General features: G+C 40.0%; 1 protein-coding gene across 1 annotated transcript in view; it reads right to left on the bottom strand.

Annotated features, from left to right (window-relative positions):
• The window catches only part of MYRFL (myelin regulatory factor like), a 150,272-nt gene that overhangs the window by 4,437 nt on the left and 126,372 nt on the right, over positions 1-19,463 (bottom strand). The window contains exons 24-25 of the mRNA XM_043967689.1: positions 16,804-16,878; positions 9,845-9,965 (exon numbers count right to left, since the gene is read on the bottom strand). Of these exons, the coding sequence (XP_043823624.1) occupies positions 9,845-9,965; positions 16,804-16,878 (196 nt within the window). The remainder of the gene's footprint in view (positions 1-9,844; positions 9,966-16,803; positions 16,879-19,463) is intronic.

Below are 19,463 nucleotides of genomic sequence, written 5' to 3'. Positions count from 1 at the left end.
AGATGTAGCTGAATATGGGAAATCATTCACAAAAGCCTTTCTGTTCCCTATGAACATCCTTTTCTAGGATGTCCTCAATGAATATGTAGGTGATTCTCAGTATAATATAATGAATATAGTGCTGGCCTTGGAGACAGGAAGACCTATCTCATATCCTAGCTGTGTGACCCTGGACCAGTCACCTGCTTTCTGGGCCTGTAAAATGAGTAGTTGAACTCAATGATGTCTAAGTTCCCTTTCAGCCCTAAATCTATGATCCTTTGATTATATACATTTTTATAGAGAAGTCAACAGTTATTTGTGTTCTCCTGGTTGCTTTTTTTCAGCATTAATTAGGTCCAGGATTTTTCTGTGTATTTCCATATGTTTCCTTGCTTCAGATACTTTATGAATTGATCCTTCAGTGATTTCATAATTGTGTTGCCTCCAGCAGAGATTCCCTCTGTGTGCAGTCGGTCTAGTTCCCCTGGTTTTCCCATCTTAGTTCTAATTAGTGCCATTTCTAACTCCTCCCTAACCACCCCCAGGATTTCTCTGATTGGTCTGTGGGGATACTACCAATGGAGTAGAGGTAAGTTACATGACTTATATCTTGCCACTGGACTCCAATGATGCTGGAGGAGAGAGGGAGGCTGATGACTCTGGGCTGCTCTGCCTCACTCAAATCCAACTCACTTGCAAGTCAAGACATCACCCTCCTGACATCATTGGTCCTCTTAAAGAATGAAGAATGAACAACAACAAGGGTTGCATAAAAATAACAATAACCACCATTACCACAACAATGAACAAAAATTTATATACAGTTGTGCTTTAAGGTTTGCAATTGACCATCACAACCACCCTAGGAGGTAGCTGCTATTATTATTCCTATTCTACAGATGTGAAAACTGAGGGCGACAGAGGTTAAGAGATTTGCCCAGGGTCATACAACTAGTAAATGTGTGAAGACAGGTTTGAACTCGGGTCTTCCTGACTCCAGGCCCAGCACTCTACCCACCGCAAGAAGGTAGACACAGGCTTGTAAAAGCCATTGAGTACCTATTCCACTTCGGCTATATATGGCAGCCAAATCCTCATAGCTTTGGTGGCAGGAGAGCAACAAGAGGAAAATGTGGGGTAAGATGCAATATTGTGGAGGCACAGACACCTACCTCATTCCGTAACTGCTCAGGAGTGATTTTTGGCAATAATGTTCCCTCTTCTTGTGATCATATTTCTTACAATATTCCCTACATGTATTGCTATTAATGGTTTATATTTATATAGTACCGGGGTCAGCTAGGTGGCTCAGTGGATAAAGCACCGGCCTTGGATTCAGGAGGACCTCAGTTCAAATCCAGCTCAGACACATGACACTTACTAGCTGTGTGACCCTGGGCAAGTCACTTTACCCTCATTGCCCCACAAAATTTTTTTAAACCATTAAATTTATATAGTATCTTAAGGTCTGCAAAGTGCTTTCCACATGTTATCTCATTTGATCTTTATAGCAACCCTTGGAGGTAAATATTATTATTATTATTATTATCCCCATTTTACAGATGCGAGAACTGAGGCTGAATCAGGTTAATGACCTGCCAAGGTTACACAGATAAGCGAGTTCTCTCAGGAAGAATTCAAACTCGGGTCTTCCTGACTCCAAGTCTAGAACTCTATCGACTGTGTCACCTAACTGCTACCACCTTTTTAAAATACAAACAAAAACAAAAACAAAACTAATTTAATGTTTTGGGCATAAAGTGAGGCCTAGACAGTTTTAAACTACCTGCCTCTTTTGTCTAAATAGAACAGAAATAGAACATAGATCTGAGAATAGACCTAAGAATGGTGACTCATGGTCTGGTCTAAACTATACTTTGTGGTCTGGGTTGTCTGCCTGACTCTCAAGGTCAAGCCCACAAGAATGTCTACTTTGAGCATACAACCGATGTGAGCCCTATAGAGCCTCCAAGAGGAGTGGGAAACACCAACTTCTTTGGGCAAATTAGGAATTCAATCAGGAGATAAACCTGACAGGAAATGATTGACAAATAATGGACATAGTCGTCTTTGACAAAGGACTAAAACTATCCGGTGTAGATTAAACGTGCCAGTGGAATTGTTGGGTTTTCTCTTCCCTAGATGGTCCTTGGCCGCATGTGCATATTTGGTGTGGGCCAAGAGAGATCAGAAAAAGTCACAAGTTCAAAGTGGTCAAGGTTAAATAGATGCTCAATTTGGAATTAGAGACTGTGTGCTGTATTGGAAAGAGGGGCGGACTCAGAGTCAAAGGACATGTGTTTGAGGCCCAGCCCCACCACCATTTTCCCCCTCTGCAATATGATAATGATCCTAGTTTTTAGACAGAATTTTCATTTGGACGAAATGGAAAACTATGTAAAAAACACTTTGCAATTGGTAAAACATACAATGATATCTTACATTTGTATATGCTAATAAGGTCTTTGATTCTTAAAGATGGTAAATCAAGCTGGGGCAGACTGAATGAAGGCTGTATTCTTTAAAATAGAAGAATCCCTCCCCATTGTTGTTGTTTGTCCTTCATTCTAAAAGAGGACCAATGACATCGGGAGGGTGACATCTTGACTTTCAAGTGAATTGGATTTGAGTGAGGCAAATCTGTGCAAAGTTGTTAGCCTCATTCTTTCCTGTGGAGTCACTGAAGTCCAGTGGCAAGACAATGAGCAAATATAAGAACTCTCTGCCTCCCAGTTCTAGTTTGGACCAATAAAACTATCAATGCGAATTTTCCTCCTCCATAAACTCCCTGTTGATGTTTAGAATGATAAAAAAGGAAATATGGTATATTCTGTTGGGTTGCAAGAAGATAAGGGAATGGGGGGTGGAAGGTTAAGGGAATAGAGCTAAAAGTCAGAGAATAGGAAGGAGGAGAAGAGGGAGTTTAATGACAACAAGCTCTACCTGTTGTCACCCTTCTTCTACCCCTGTATCAGAGTGGGAACTAAGGCAGGCTATAACAAGGGTGGAGCAGCTAGGCTTTGCTCCTAAGTACTAAGTTTAGAGGGCACTCACGCAACTTATACCCTTTCAGCAGCAGAAAAACAATAGAACTGAGCACTCAGTTAACAGGAATAATTAGGTAAAATAGTGATGCTCCAGATCAGAAGTGGGCAAATGTTGTCCCAAGCCTCAAAAGTTGGAAGAAGTCTATGGGCAAATAAGCTTGATATGATTTCTCAAATCTCAAAAGTTGAAAGAAGAATATAAATAAGCTTGATATCATTTCCTGGGAAAATTCTCAAATGAATATAAAAGGAAAGCTCTATAAGTACTTAGAGAATCACCAATCCTTATGAGGCAAGCACAGGTTCATTAAGAACAAGTCATGCCAGACTAAATTCATTTCCTTTGACTATATCACTAGACTAAGTAGTTTGTGGAAATGCCATAGACATAAAAAAAAATCTGGATTTCATCAGTGCATCTGACAATATAATTTTGTCCAAGATGATTGTGGATAAGATGGAAAGATATGGCCCAAATAACAGTACAATTGTGTAGACTCATATTTGATTGAATGATTAAGCCCAATAAATAGTGATTGATATATCAGTGTCAATCTGGAAGGAGGTCTCTATTTGAGTATTACAGGATTCTGTCCTTGGCCTTGTTTTATTAGACAAAGGCAAGCTCACTATTTCTGTCGATAGCAGGAATCTTAGAGCTTAATGGCTCCATAAAATAGTTGTCAGAATCAGGATCAGAAAAAAACTAGAGAGGGTGGGTCCCCCAAACCCTTATCAAGGTTGGTTGGAACAATGTTGTATCATAGATACAGCCTTCACCTATTGTGAAAAAGCTTTATCATCACAGACTATACCTAGTACTGGAAAACCAACGAGGTTATTATAAGCTTGGCCACAGCATACAAAAGTCCCAGAAGCGGACAGTGGGAAGTGAGAAGAGAAAAAGAACTGACACACGGACATCCAGGACACCTTCTAAAAAAAAAAAGCTGATATAGGGGCAGCTAGGTGGTGCAGTGGATAGAGCACGGACCCTGGATTCAAGAGGACCTGAGTTCAAATGCAGCCTCAGAGACTTGACACTTACTAGTGTGACCCTGGGCAAGTCACTTAACCCCCAATTGCCTCACTAAAAAACAAGAAAGAAACAAACAAACAAACAAAGCTGATATTGCAGAGAAGTACCACACAGTAACCCACCCATGGGGGAAGTCTCTAGGGAAGCCCCACAATGCAACAGTAATCATCTCAAGCCCCAGAGACTGACTGGCGGGGATCTGAGTCATCTTCCCAAGGGCTCCACAGTAGCAGCCAGCTTTTTAACTACTGGTGAGGAAATTCTCCTCCTCCTCCTCCCCCTCCCTCCTCCTCCTCCTCCTCTTCCTCCTCCCCCTCCTCCTCTTCCTCCCTCTCCCCCTTCTTCACCTCCTCCCCCTCCACCTCCTCCCCCTCCCCCCCCTCCCTCCTCCTCCTCCTCCTCTTCCTCCCTCTCCCCCTTCTTCACCTCCTCCCCCTTCTTCACCTCCTCCCCCTCCCTCCTCTTCCTCCATAAATCTCCTGCTGGCCTGGATGTCCCCATGTGCCCACAACGGTAGCCAGAATTTGGCTCAACTGCCCGTGGCTGTGTTGCTCTGTATAAGTGCTGCCAGCCGTATAGTCCCCCTGCTGCCTCTGTGCTGAGTACTAACAGATGGGCTAGAATTTGCCAGGGATAAACATAAGTCCTCTACTTAGTTTTTTTAAAAATCAACAGCACAAGCAGAGAAGAGGAGAGACTTGATTAAACAGCAGTTCTGAAAGGGACCTGAAGGTTTCTTTTACTGGACTTGGAAGGTGAAACAATGAAGAATACATTGAATTTGGAGTCAGAGGGAGCTCAGTTCAGATTTGACCTCTGCCCCTTACTGGCTCCTTGACCTTGGGGAAACTGCTTAACTTCTCTGGGTCCTCATTTTCCTTATCTATAAAATGGGGAGATTGAACTATATGCCTCTAAGGTTCTTTCCAGCTCAAAACCTATGATCTCAAGTGCTGTGTGAGTCATCATTGCAATATCATGGCCAAAAAAAAAAAGTAAAGGTTATTTTAGGTTGTATTTTAAAAGTATATGGGGCGGGGGGGGCAGCAGTTGGTGGCACAGTGGATAAAGCACTGGCCCTGGATTCAGGAGGACCTGAGTTCAAATCCGGCCTCAGACACTTGACACTTACTAGCTGTGTGACCTTGGGCAAATCACTTAACCCCCATTGCCCCACAAAACAAAAAAAAAGCTTATGGAAGGAGGGTGATGATAGACCTTGCCATAATCTGTCCCAAACACAGCTGGGGTACTGTGTTTAGATCTGCCCACCCTATTTTAAGAAGAGCATTGACCCCCTGGAAGGAGCAGAATGGTCAGGCCACTCCAAACCATCATCATACAATCCACACAATAATCTCATTTAGTAAATGTTTTAGCCTTGGGAGAGACAGAATGGCAGTGGATTGAAAACCGGCCTCATAGCCAAGAAAAGCTATGTTCCAGTCTAGCTCCCTGGCTTTGTGACCCCGGGCAAGTGAATTAACTTCTCAATGCTCTAACTCTCTAAGTTACTGAGAATGTGCTTGACATTCACTGGAAGAGGGAGTTAGTTCACCCATTCTAATGATCTAATGAAATCACAGGTCTGCTCGCTCATGCTCGCTCGCTCTATCTCTCTCTCTCTCTCTCTCTCTCTCTCTCTCTCTCTGTCTCCATCTTTCTATCTCTGTGTCTCTCTCCCTCTCTGCGTCTCTATTTCTCTGTCTTTCTATCTCTCTCTGTCTCTTTTTCTCCCTACTTCCCTCCCTCCTAAAGAAGACTTAAAGGGAATTATGTTTCCTGCTTTAAACATTTGAAGGCCTGGAAAAGGGGTTAGATTGTCTCCTGTGTTGAAGAAGACAAAACTAGGAACAATGAGTGAGGGAGGGAGGCAGAAGTTGGCTCCCTGTAAGGAAAATCTCAAAAACAATTTGAACTCTTCAGAAAGAAAACGGATTGTCTTGGTAAGTAGTGAACTCACTTTCACTGGATATCTCCAAGGGGAGGCTGGATAATGGCTTTAGGGCAATGTGTTAGAGGAGTCTCAAGTTTGAATGCATGATGGACCTCTGAGGTCCTTTCTTGCTCAGAAGAATATTAATGTTGGAAGCTAGTTCAAACATCATCTAACAATCTGGCAAATCATGAATCTCTACAAGTCTAGGCTTCTATGATTCAAAGAGCTCATTCACTCCCACAGCTTCTACTCTTCGCTTCTTTCTGGGTAATTCTGAACCCTAAGTCACATTTCTGACTGGTCACCGGACACTTCTGTCCGCTGATCTGCGCTTCTCACTCACAACATCTGGAACAAAATTCATCCTTCCCTTCCCCAAACTAGGTGCATTTTAGAATTTACCCATTTCTTCTAGTGGTACCACCATTTCACCAATGACCCCAGCTTGAAATTATCTTTTAACTTCTCCCATTCACTCCTTTCATTCACTTCTTCACTCCTATCAGTTCTTCCTCTCAATTTATTTTTCATGTCTACATGCCACAACGGGCCTAATTGATCTCCCCGTCTCTATTCTCTCCTAACCCCCAAATTATTCTACATAATATTGCCAGATGAAGAAGCAGTGTAGCAGAATTAATAGTGTTTGGAACTTGGAATATGGAACACTTGGATTCAAAACCCATGTCTAACTATTATTGGCTTGTGTCACCATGGTCAAGTCACTTAACTACTCTGAGCCCATTTATAGAATGGGAATAAGAATGTTTGTAATACCCATCACATTGGGTTGTTGTGAGGATCAAATGAGATTGGTTAAATAAAGCACTTCATTGAATTTAAAATGCTTCATGAGTGTCAGTTATTATTGTTTTGTTTTTTGTTTTTTCATGAGGCAATTGGGTTTCAGTGACTTGCCCAGGGTCACACAGCTAGTAAGTGTTAAGTGTCCGAGGCTGGATTTGAACTCAGGTACTCCTGAATCCAGGGCCGGTGCTCTATCCACTGTGCCACCTAGCTGCCCACAAGTGTCAGTTATTATTATCTTCCATGAACATCTCTTGTTCAGTTACCCTCGTGAACCAGGTCCAAATTCTTCCTCTTGGTATTTAAGGCCCTCCACAATCAGAATTCAACCCACTTTTCCAGCCTCATTTCTTATTTTTTCTCCCTTATTTACCAACCAAGCCTCAATACTTGCTATGTATACTGAAAGGAAGTCGTTATTTCCTCAGTATTCAAGCATCCAAAGGGTGCTTTATATTCCTATATTGGGGACCCACTAAATATCACCTTTGATACTCCTTACATGGCACAGTGGATAAAGTGCCAGGCTTGGAGTCAGGAAGTCCTGAGTTCAAATCTGACCTTAGACATTTACTAGCTATGTGACCCTGGGCAAGTCACTTAACCTCCCTTTGCCTCAGTTTCCTTGTCTGTAAAATTGGGATAATAAGAACACCTACCTCCCAGGGTTGTTATGAAATGATCGCTGTAAATCTTTTAGCACAGTGCCTAGCACATGATGTGTTATATAAAAAGTTATTGTTATTATTTATTGTACACTTGATTGGATGTGGTGCCAGGATGCTGACTGTGTAATAAATTCCATGGTATAAGGAGTGAGGTTCTAGCTGTCAGGATCTCTCAGTCTCTAATTGCAAGGATCCTGGTACATCATCCAGAGGAGAAGGGATGGGCTTAGGTGCTGCCAAAATGTACTTGTCAGTAACCCAGAATCCTCACTGCCAGACCCTTTGGACTTCCCGCAGCTTGTAATATGATTCACTGCATGAGACTCCCTCTAGGGACTAACAGACATATACAATAAAGCAGAATATACAAAGACACACAGAAAAAAGTCACCACAGTTTACGGATTCCCCAGAGCTGCCACACAATGGCTTCACCCGGCTCCCTTGCTCTCCCTTTCAATAAAGTAGCTCAGATGGGTCGGGCCGACTGAAGGAATGCTGGCCCAGAAGTCTGTGCTAACTCCACTTTTAGTATATGCTAACTACAGGCAGCTTCAGAGGGGAAAAGATCAGCCAACCCAAACCCATACAATTCAGTTCAACCAAGTATTTATTAAGCCTCAACTGTGTGCAGGACAGCATGTTATGCCCTGGAGAGACAATCTCTCTCCTTGAAAAACTTTTATCCACAAGAGGAAGAGAGTCCTAAGAACTAAGGAGATCAGGAAAAATTCTTCTTTAAGTGGTGCATGAGCTGCTCTTTGAAGGGAGCTAAAGATTGCTAGAGTTGGAGGGGAAGAGAAAATAGACTCTGGAGAAAGGGTACAGTCAGTGCCAAGGCACAAAGGTGGAACATGGAATGCCAAGTCTGGGGACTAGTAAGTCAGTTTGATTGGCAAATAGTATACATGAAGAAGTATGCTGGTGAATGTTTCCCAACCAGCTCTCCCCCCACACCACCCCTAAAAAAACCAACATATGACCTACTTTTAAGCTTAAACAGCATTATTAACATTTTCTCTCATCAATTTCTCAAGTTTAGACCAGAGGTGTCAACTGCAAGCCATATGGTGAACCGGATTAAAACATAATTGGGAAATATTTAACAAAATAAATAAAAATAAACATAGATAACATTACATTTTAAAAGTAAGTCAACATCTGGGCGAACTGATTAGCCGGTCCCCTTTTCTACTTGAGTTTGACACTACTTGCCTAGACAATGAACAAAACAATAAATCAGTCCCCAGTTGGTAGTGTTTGCCAATTTAAGCTCAAATTAAAAATTTAACAATTGGCTCTTGAGCTGGTTTAAGTTAGTTCCATCACAATCCTGGAATCATGTGAAATCAGCCTGCAAAGAAAGGTGATGGTCAAATTGTAAAGGGTTTTAAATGCTGAAGAGAAGTTTGTATCTTATCCTACAGGAAATAGGAACTCACTAATGCTCTTTGAGCAGGGGATTATCTAGTAGCTATATGGAGGAGGAATTGGAAAGGGGGGGATCAGGGTTCTTGGCAACATTTACTGCCTTCCTGCCCTACTTGTGTGTTTCTCAGTCTTCCTGATTTTGGTTACACTCGTGTGTTATTTTTGTTGTGTGTCTGTCTTGAACATTTGACTCTAGCAGGATGCTATCAGAAAACCCTAGAAAGACCTACATGAACTGATGCAGAGTAAAATGTACTGTATACAAAATAATAGCAACAGTATAAGATGATCTGCTGGGAAAGACTTGGTTATTTTCAGCAATGCAATGATCCAAGATAACTCTGAAAGACTTATGAAAATTGCAATCCATCTACAGAGAAAGAACTGATGGTATCTGAAAACAGATTGAAGCATAATTTTTTTGATAGTTCCTTAATTTGAAGTTTTGTTTTTGTCAGTTTTCTTTCATAACCTGCCTAATGTGGAAATGTTTTGCATGACTACTCGTGTAACATATTGAATTGCTTGAGTTCTTGGGGTTGGATGTGGGGAGGGAGGGAGGAAGAGAAGTTGGAACACAAAGTTTTGTTTTTTAAATTAATGTCGAAATTTGTTTTACATGTAATTTGGAAAAATAAAATTCTAAATAAAAAAATTGACTCTAGGACCATTTTCATCAAGTGAAATAGATTTGGGAGGATGGGGAGAGAGTGAAAAGGAAAAAGGAAAGTGCCTTGCTTTTAAATCATTGTTGTTATATATTTTAAAATTCTCTTAATAAGACACAAAGCCAAAAAGTGAAAAAGAAGAAAAAATAAGACACAAAGCCAGAGAACCTGAGATTGAAGTTGGGTGAGGAGATGGGGTTAGAACCAGCGAAAGTAGAAAAACAACACCCTTTCAAACAATAACAAAATTACCAGGAGTATTACCTGTGTGGTCTCTGGGAAAACTTCCATCTGGCTATAGATACCATTTGCATCCCTTTTCCCATGGAAACATATATTTCCAAGGCTGACTTTGCACAGGAAGACAATCAGTGGCTCTGTTGTGCTTTAGGAAACAAAAGAGGGAAGGGGCAAATGGAAAAGTCGTTAGTAGTGGATACACCCTTGATTAACACATGTTCAAATGGAAACATAACTTGGAAATAAATTCAGATTGAACAATAGGCAATGGTCCCGTGGACATCTGTCAGCTAAAAACCTCCACTAGGGAGAGAGCATGGTAGAGCAGATCAGAGGAGCAAAGATTTAGAACCAGAAGGGACCTTAGAGGTCAAATGTTCCAATGCCCTTATTTTGTTGAAAGAAACTGAGAGGGGCAGCTAGGTGGCGCAGTGGATAAAGCATTGGCCCTAGATTCAGGAGGACCTGAGTTCAAATCTATCCTCAGACACTTGACACTTACTAGCTGTGTGACCCTGGGCAAGTCACTTAACCCTCATTGCCCCAGAAAAAAGAAAGAAAGAAACTGAGGCCCCACATTGTGCAATGAATCACAACTTTAAGAGACCTTAGAGGTCATCTGGTCAAACCCCGTCTTTTTACAGATTTAAGATAATTAAGGCAAAAAGATGTTACATCATTACATTAGCTAGTAAGTGGTCAAGCTGGGATTTGAACTCTGGTCTTCTGACAAAAAAAAAAACACCATGAGAAGGTTAAATTAAGATAATCTCTAAGGTCCTTGCCAATTCTAAAAGTATACAATTCAGAAAGGGTTATGAATCCTGGAATAGTACCCCACTACTCTCAACTCAGAGAGAGCTAGATGGCTCAGTGGATAAATTGCTGGGCCTGAAGTCAGTAAGACCTGAGTTCAAATCTGTGTGACCCTAGGCAAGTTACTTAACCCTGTCTGCCTCAGTTGCTTCATTTGTAAGAAAGAAGAGAAGAAAATTTCAGACCACTCTAGTATCTCTGCCAATAAAACCCCTTAGACACCACTGACATGCTATGGTCCATAGGGTCATGAGGAATAAGACACCACTGAACAACAACACCCTAAACTAATTCTCATGACTCAGATGGCTACACCCCCAATACACAGCACATCAAAGATGAACTCTAGTATATTCTGAAGGGAAAAGAATTTTTGTTTTTGTTTTTTTCAAAAGTCCAACATCTTAGAAAGAGTGGTAAGGAAAGAATCAATTTTCAAGCCTAAAATGTAGCGAAAGTAGCAACAAGAAAATGGGGGAAAGCAACAAGGTGAGATGAGATTATAAATTCTAGAAAACTGTCATTGATACAGGATTTTAACTCTTTTTAAAGGAGGGGAGGGGATGAGCAATTATTAAGTGGCTACTTTGTGCCAGGCACTGTGCTTTGCAAATATCTCCTTTGATGCTCCCAACAACCCTTTGAGGTAGGTACTATTAAGATCCCCATTTTACAGTTGAGAAACTGAGGAAGACAGAGATTAAGTGAGGTGCTTAGGGTCACCCAGCTAGTAAGCGTGCAAGGCTAGATTTGAAGTCAGGTCTTCCGGAATTCAGGCTTGGCACTTTATTTACTGAACTCTATTTCCTGCTGCCTCTAAGAGACAGCTGGATAGCAAGGTAAATTTAGAATCAGGAAGCCCTAAGTTCAAATCCAGCCTCAGATACTTACTAGCTGGCTGACCCTAGACAAGTCACTTAACCTTTATTTGCCTAGAATTCAGCTACTTAGCATGGTGGCTAGAGCACTGGACTTAGAATCAGAAAACACTGAGTTCAAGTCCTGCCTCAGGTAATTATTAGCTATGTGACTTTGGGCAAGTAATTTAACTAGTTTCCTCTAGAAAGAATAGAGCTAACAATTATATCTACCTCCAGGTTTGTTGTGAGAATAAAATAAAATAATATTTGTAAAGTGTTTTATGGACCTTAAAGTACTAAACAAATGCTAATTGATAATAATAATAATTTATTAAAATATTTACATAGCACTTACGATGTAGCAGGCAATATGCTACATGCTTTACAATTATTATTTGTTTACAGTAACTTAATACTATTATTATGTTACTGAAACTCCCTTTCCCAGTAACTCATACAGCACCATTCTTTTTCCATTTTTTCCAGAAGCCATAAAGACAGAAAACCTGCATTGCTGCCACATGCTTGCCTGCAGAGAGACTATTTGGAAGCAGCAAAACAACTATAAGCAGATCTTTGCAGTGAAAGCTTTGGAAAATCCAATCCATCCGTGAAATCTGTTTAGGAACATAGCAGTGGGACTATAATAAATGAGGATTCTTATTCTCTGGAGCGATGAGCCTGGAATATTAATCATCCCCAAACAAGCTGACTACACCTGTCTAAAGATAATCCCTTTTCATATGTAGGGACAACCTTACACTCAAGTAAGGACAAATAAGGACAACTTTTCACAAGGACAACCTGTTCTCATGCTTGATTTATGCATACATTATCCACATTGGAAAAAAAAAGACTCAAGCTAAAAGGTTTAATCTAGCTTCTTTTAAGGATCCTTAACTCCTTCCATTGACATTCCTTTTAAGTTTCTTTCCCTGTCTTGCTTTCTAATCTATTCAGTTACTATCCTCTGTTTTATAGGTGAGTTTATCCCATTCACACTCACAGTTAAAATTGTCAATTGTGTTTTCTCCCTCTACCTTCTTAAAATTCTTCTTCTGTTTTTCTAGTCCAGATATAAGGTCTGAGAAGTTTTCCCCATACTTCAAGTTGGAGAGAAACACCCAGTGAGTATGAAACAGAAAAAATCTGGACTCCTTCCTTGGGGCTTGATTCCCCCACCCTTTGTGACAAGTGTCACCCAGATAAGGAATCTAAGGTTCCAAGGGGTGAGGTGATTCGTCAAAGGCCACACAGCTAATTAGTGGCTAAAGACAAATTCAAATCAAAGTCTTCTCCACATGCTCTTTCAAATGTATAAAATTCCTAGGATGAGTGTAAAGGGAGTGATGTTAGAATGCAGTAAGTAAAAGTACTGTATTTTAATAGGTATTAATCATTTAAGTGACATTTTAACTGTGATAAAATTTTGGTAATTAATTATTACTATTTAATTAATTAATAGTTGGAATTAAGGGGAGGGGGAGTGAGTCATCAGTCCAAAATTTCACCTCTTATTCTTTTTTATAAGGGAGGATAATGGATAGAGACCTAGGGTCAGGGAGTTGTTTGGTCATTTCAGCTGTGTCTGCCTCCTTGTGGCCTCATTTGAGGTTTTCTTGGCAAAGATACTAGAGTAATTTGCCATTTTCATCTCCAGTTCATTTGACATATGAGGCAACTGAGGCTAATAAAGTTAAGTGACTTAACTAACATTTAAGCGACTGGATTTGAATTCAGGTCTTCCTAACTCCAAGCCCAGCACTTTATCCACTGCACCACAGATGTGAATTCAAATCCAGGCTCATACATTCACTAGCTGTGTGACCCTGGGCAGAGTAGTGTCCTCACTCTGAGGACATATACACCAGTATGTATAGTCACCAATGCTGTGGTCATGCTGTTATTCAAGTCAATCTGATAAGCATTTAAACAAGCACCTACTATGTGTAGTATGCACATTTAATAGAACATTAGCTTCATGAGAACAAGAATCACCTCCCTTTTGTATCTGGGTCCCCCTAGTTTGCTTGATTCCTTATGCCAGACACTGAGAGAGATAACAGAGGGTTTTTTAAAAAATTTTACTTTTATTTGTGATATGTACTTATGTTTTATACATATATCAAACATAGATATAATATATGCATACACACATATATGACATATATAATGTAAATTTTCTACATTATTACATTTAGATATACCTAGATATATTCTAATACATATAACTTAGTATTTTAAATCTTAAAATAACTATTTTATAAATAACATATATGTATCAATTTATATAAATATTATGACAAATTTGTTTAAATATAATTACTATATAAATAAGACCTAAATAACTCATATATGTACAACATACATATATATATATATATATATTTATGTGTGTATATAAATATGTATATATCTCCTGAAGCCTTCCCAGCACACCTTTAGATGAGACAGTATCCCTACCCTCAAAGAACTTATGTCTAGAAAAAGTATATGATGACTCACATTTGTAAGGATGCTTTATATAGCATTATCCTCACGAGAACCCTGGGAGGTAGGTAATGCAAGGTATTCCTATCCCTGTTTTACAAATGGAGTCACTAAGGTTCAGAGACAATAGTTTGTTTTTCCAGGGTCATTCAGGCTGAAAATGTCAGAGCAGGACTCAAATCTGGGTCTTAAATTTGGGATTCATTTCACTACATCTCACTGATATCTACTGCCTGCCCCATCCTAACAAAAAAGAAGTAAATAGGAACAGGCTAAGGAGTAGCAGAGGCAGCTAGGTGACACAGTGGATAGAGCACCAGCCCTAGAGTCAAGAGGACCTGAGTTCAAATCCAGCCTCAGACACTTCCTAGCCATGTGACCCTGGCCAAGTCACTTAACTCTGTTTGCCTTAGTCTCCTCATCTGTAAAATGAGCTGGAGAACAAAATGGCAGTATCTCTGCCAAGAAAACCCCAAATAGGGCCACAAAGAGTTGGGCATGACTGATACAACTCAACAACAACAAGAAGTAAGCAAGACCCAGTTGACTGCCATTCCGACCAATATATACATAAAGTCAAACCTCCATTTTCTATCCAAATTAAGAAAGGATAAAGGGATAGAAAATTGGATTTAGAGCAAGGAAACAGGGTTTGAATCTAGCCTCATATGCTTATTAGTTTTGTGACCCTGGACAAGTCAATGTCCTCATCTATAAAATGGAGATAATAATAGCATCTACCTCCTATGGTTATTGTGAGTGTAAAATATTTGTAAAGTGCTTTGCAAAACTTAAAATGTTTTATAAATGCTCATTTTTATTACTATTAAATAGAAGCACAGATAATTTTGATCAATCAGTTTAAGTTTCTCCCCCAAGCCTTCTTCAAATCTCTTAATTAACCACTATGATTTGAGCTCCTTTTTCCATTTGAAATTTTCCAGCTCCTATGGAAGTAAGAAGCAATTAAATGTGGGGTAGCTAGGTGGTACAGTGGATAGAGCAGTGGCCCTGGATTCAGGAGGACCTGAGTTCAAATCTGACCTCAGACACTTGATGCTTACTAGCTGTGTGACCCTGGGCAAGTCACTTAACCCTCATTACCCCACTCAAAGAGAGAGAGAGAGAGAGAGAGAGAGAGAGAGAGAGAGAGAGAGAGAGAGAGAGAGAGAGATATATAGTGGTTCCCACTGCTGACATTGGGATACCTTATATAACTTAAATCATTCCCTGTTGGTTCTTGCTGTTGGTTGTGAGAAAGGGGAGGACATAAGAGGAAAGGAGAAGAAAGGAACCCAAGTAAATAGACAGATCTCTTCATTAGAATTCTAAAAACTCAAGTAAGATAAATATATAGTCTATGAGGTTTAGATGAGTCTTTCAAGATAGAGAACAAACCAAGGGAGGGGCTTTTGATATCAAGTTGCTCTGAAGTCCCAAAGAGAGAAACTGACCCCCAAGACAGAATTTCATAATGATTCAGAAAGAAGCATTCTAATTTAGCTTGGAGATAAAAACTGGGATGAATAATAATTAGTATCTGGGAAATAACAAGGGAATCAATGAGTCAGTGGTCAAAGGATATGAACAGATTGATTTCCAAAGAGGGGACACAAATTATTAACGATCACTTAAAATGCTAAACCTCACTAATAATCAAAATTGTTGTTCAGTTGTATCAGTCATGTCTGATTCTTTGTGACCCCATTTGGGGTTTTCTTGGCAAAGATACTGGAGTAGTTTGCCATTTCCTTCTCCAGCTCATTTTATAGAAGAGGAAACTGAGGCAAACAGGGTTAAGTGACTTCCTCAGAGTCACACTTCTAGTTAAGTTACTGAGTCTAGATTTGAACTTAGATCTTTCTGATTCCAGGCAGGTTGGTGGTGCAGTGGATAGAATGCTGGGCCTTGAGTCAGGTAGATCTGAATTCAAATATGGCCTCAGATACTTACTAGCTGTGTGACCCTGGCCAAGCCTCTTAACCCTGTTTGCCTTGGTTCCTCATCTGTAAAACGAGCTGGAGGAGGAAATGACAAACCACTCCAATATCTTTACCAAGAAAACTCCAAATGGGTCTGATGAAGAGTTGCACATGACAACAAAACAATCCAACAGCAAAGTGTGACTAATTCCTCAATCACTGGAATTGTAGGGCGTTGGCCATTGGATTAAGATAATTGATGAGTATCAATTATGCCTTTTATGGCCTAGATAACAAGAAAGCTGCCCCTGCTCTAAAGTCTGCCCTGGGTTTGCTCTTCACTTCTTCATTTGTACTTTTTGGAGAGGACAGAAAGGGGAAAAGTTTGCTTTCTCTCTTTCCTCTCTCAATGGCAAGAACATCATGTAGTCTATGGCACTGTCCAGTGGAATAGAGAGGCCAGCTGCAGAATTAAGTCATTGAGAACAGAATCTGGAATCTGAGGCTGTGACCCTGCTTCCCAGAGAATGGCAGACCTCAGAGAAAAGATCCCCGAGGGTTAGCAAGAACAGAACCAATGAACTTTCTGTCCCATGACACGTAGGAAGTTTCTCCCTCCCCACAGTGCCTGCTCCCCACAATCCCACTTTCCAGTTCTAAAATTGTAATCAATCAATAATCATTCATTCATTCATTCACTCTGGTAGGAGAGAATTGACTGGGCCACTGAGAGGTAAGGGGCTCCCCCGAGGGTTACGCAGCTTGGGACTTGAATCTTGTATGACTCTAAGATAGGTTCTCTCTCTCTAGTTTGCCAAGCTGCCTCTAATTATCACTGTTGTATCATGATTAAAACAGAGGTCATCTTCCAAGTCATATACCTATTGACACTTACTTGATTTCCAAGGAAAACTTTACATTGGTAGGTGTGTACTTGTTAATAGGAATATTGTAGTTGTAATTTCCAGACCTGAGTATGGAAAAGTAGAAAACAAAACCAAACATATATCAAAACATGCAGAGATAGTTTCCAAAGATTCTTGATGACTAATTACATGCTACTTTTTAAAATGCTGGACTGAGTCCCACTACTTAATATCATCCATTGTTATATGTCCCAGAAACATGCCTGCTGGGTGTTTACAAAATCATTTCCTTTAGTCTCAACACAATGTATATCAGCAGAGTGAGTGGTACATTATAACTCAGAGTAAAGATGATGGAAAATCAAATTTCAGCCCAAATGCACAGGACCAAATAACAGGAAATTATTTCATTATCTCCCAAGGACTTAGAGATTCTCCCAGAGAAATGAAGTAAGGCCTTCAAGTGAACAATCCAACAGGAAAGAAGGGTTAGAAATCATGGATGCCAGTTCTCACACCATAAATTCACACCCTCCTCCTGTTGAGAAACAGTAACAGGATATACTTACTAGATACTTCCAGAATCTGTTTCCACTGAGATTAGCATACCCACAATTCATGGCTCAGTATTGGAAAAAATGGAAAAATGGAGATGCTTGCCAACATATTTGGGAAGGTGCTACATCCCTCCCTTCTCTTATGCCATCTCCTTTAAAGAGTACAAGTCTCCTTTCTTTGTGGAATCCATGGTATTGACCATTGAATATATTTCTCTAAAGGAAATAGTATTGTCTCCCTGGATACTACTAAAGTGGATGAAAATTTTCAAGAAAACAAGTGGAAAACTTGGCAAAGAGGTTTCTGGCCAAAGTCTCAAATAGCATCTTATCTTTTATTGGTCACCTTTTTAGCCTTATCAGTCTGACTTATTCCCAAGGCTGGGGGACATCACAAATTGAATTATTCCTCCACTCCCAGCCATGCTACATCTTGGAGAAAAATACATGTGGCCAAATGTCAGAGGCATTGAGGAAAATTTCAGAAGATTCCCAAGAAAGTTGGCAAGCCAAGTCCTGTTCAGTCACTCCTTTTTCTCTGGCACCGTTTCCCAGCTCTGAGATTTTCCCCTTGTTCTACCTTATGCCAGAGGCAATTCTTCTGTACCCAAGGCTCCATTAATTTAGCTCAGCCTTCCTACTTTTCCTTTTGCCTTGGCATTTGCCATTTCTAATGGAGCTACTTCTAATTCCACACTTTGCCGATTAGTGCCATCATCTAACATGACAACTCTCTTTTTTTTTCAAGGCAATGAGGGTTAAGTGACTTGCCCAGGGTCACACAGCTAGTAAGTGTCAAGTGTCTGAGGATGGATTTGAACTCAGGTCCTCCTGAATCCAAGGCCAGTGCTTTATCCACTGCACCACCTAGCTGTCCCCATGGCAACTCTCATAGTAATTCCCCTTCCAGGGACAAGTTATCATAGATTTTAGAGTTAGGGCTACTTGCTATTTGGAATGTATGTATCCATGTGCATGTATGCATGTGTACATGCATATGTGTATGTATAGATATACAGACATGTGTGTGTCCAAACACAGATACATATACAAACATAGATGGGTATAGATATATAGATGTAGACATAGACATAGACATAGAAGCAGACATAGATGTAAACGTAGACGTAGACACATATGCCTACGTCTACACATATGCCAGACCTATGATTTCATTGGTATGGGGAACTCTTGGAGAAGAGCTTTTCTGTGCCATGCATATTATTACCTTCTCTGTGACTTAAAGCCTTAGGAAAAAAATATATATGTTAATGATTAATTTTAGTCATTTTTACAATATATAATTAACACCCATATTAACAAGTTTGCAAACACTTGATAAATAAAATAATCACATTTATGTAATTCTGTTCTATATTATTTTATTTATCTGATTATATAGTTTATCCATATATAATTATTCATATTTTAGAGAAACACTAGTTACATTTCAGTGTCTAGAGTCATTTTTAATACATTTCGATAATCTTTTGAAATCATCATCAATTTCCCAAGGTGACATAAAACCTGGTTCATCTCAATAAAGTCAACAAGCCATGATCTGGCACCCACTATGTGCTAGATGATGGACATACAAAGACAACCCCTGTCCTCAAGAAGGTTCAATTCTACTAAGGGAAAACAACATGTTTACAGATATTTATACACAAATATGAGGAAGTTACATTTCAAGGGTTTGTGGAGGAGAGCACTTACAGTAGGAGATGCCAAGAAAGGCCTCCTATTGGAAGGTGTATCTGAGCTGTGTTGTAAAGGAAGTTAGGGATTCTACATAAAAGGGGATGGCGTTCCAAGCATGGAGGCCTGTGCATGGGGACAGAATTGGGAGAGGGGATGGCCAATATGATGAACAGCAAGTAGGGCACTTCACCCAAAATGTGATGTGCATGATGGGAAGAATAAGATGACATCATCTTAGAAAGATAGGTTGGAATCAGACTGTGAAGTTTTAAAAGACAGGAATTTGCTTTTTATCATAGAAATCACTGGAAGCCACAGAAACTTCTTGAGTAAAATAAGAGGGCAAGAATGAGCCTTCAAGGAATATCACTTTGGTAAGTGTTTAGAGAATGTAAGCAGGAAAGGAGTTTCCAAAGTTATGGAGACCAATC

Source organism: Dromiciops gliroides, chromosome 5 (assembly GCF_019393635.1).
Source record: "Dromiciops gliroides isolate mDroGli1 chromosome 5, mDroGli1.pri, whole genome shotgun sequence".
NCBI lineage: Eukaryota > Metazoa > Chordata > Mammalia > Microbiotheria > Microbiotheriidae > Dromiciops > Dromiciops gliroides.
Note: the sequence above shows the minus strand (reverse complement) of the source record. Positions and strands in the feature narration are given on the sequence as shown.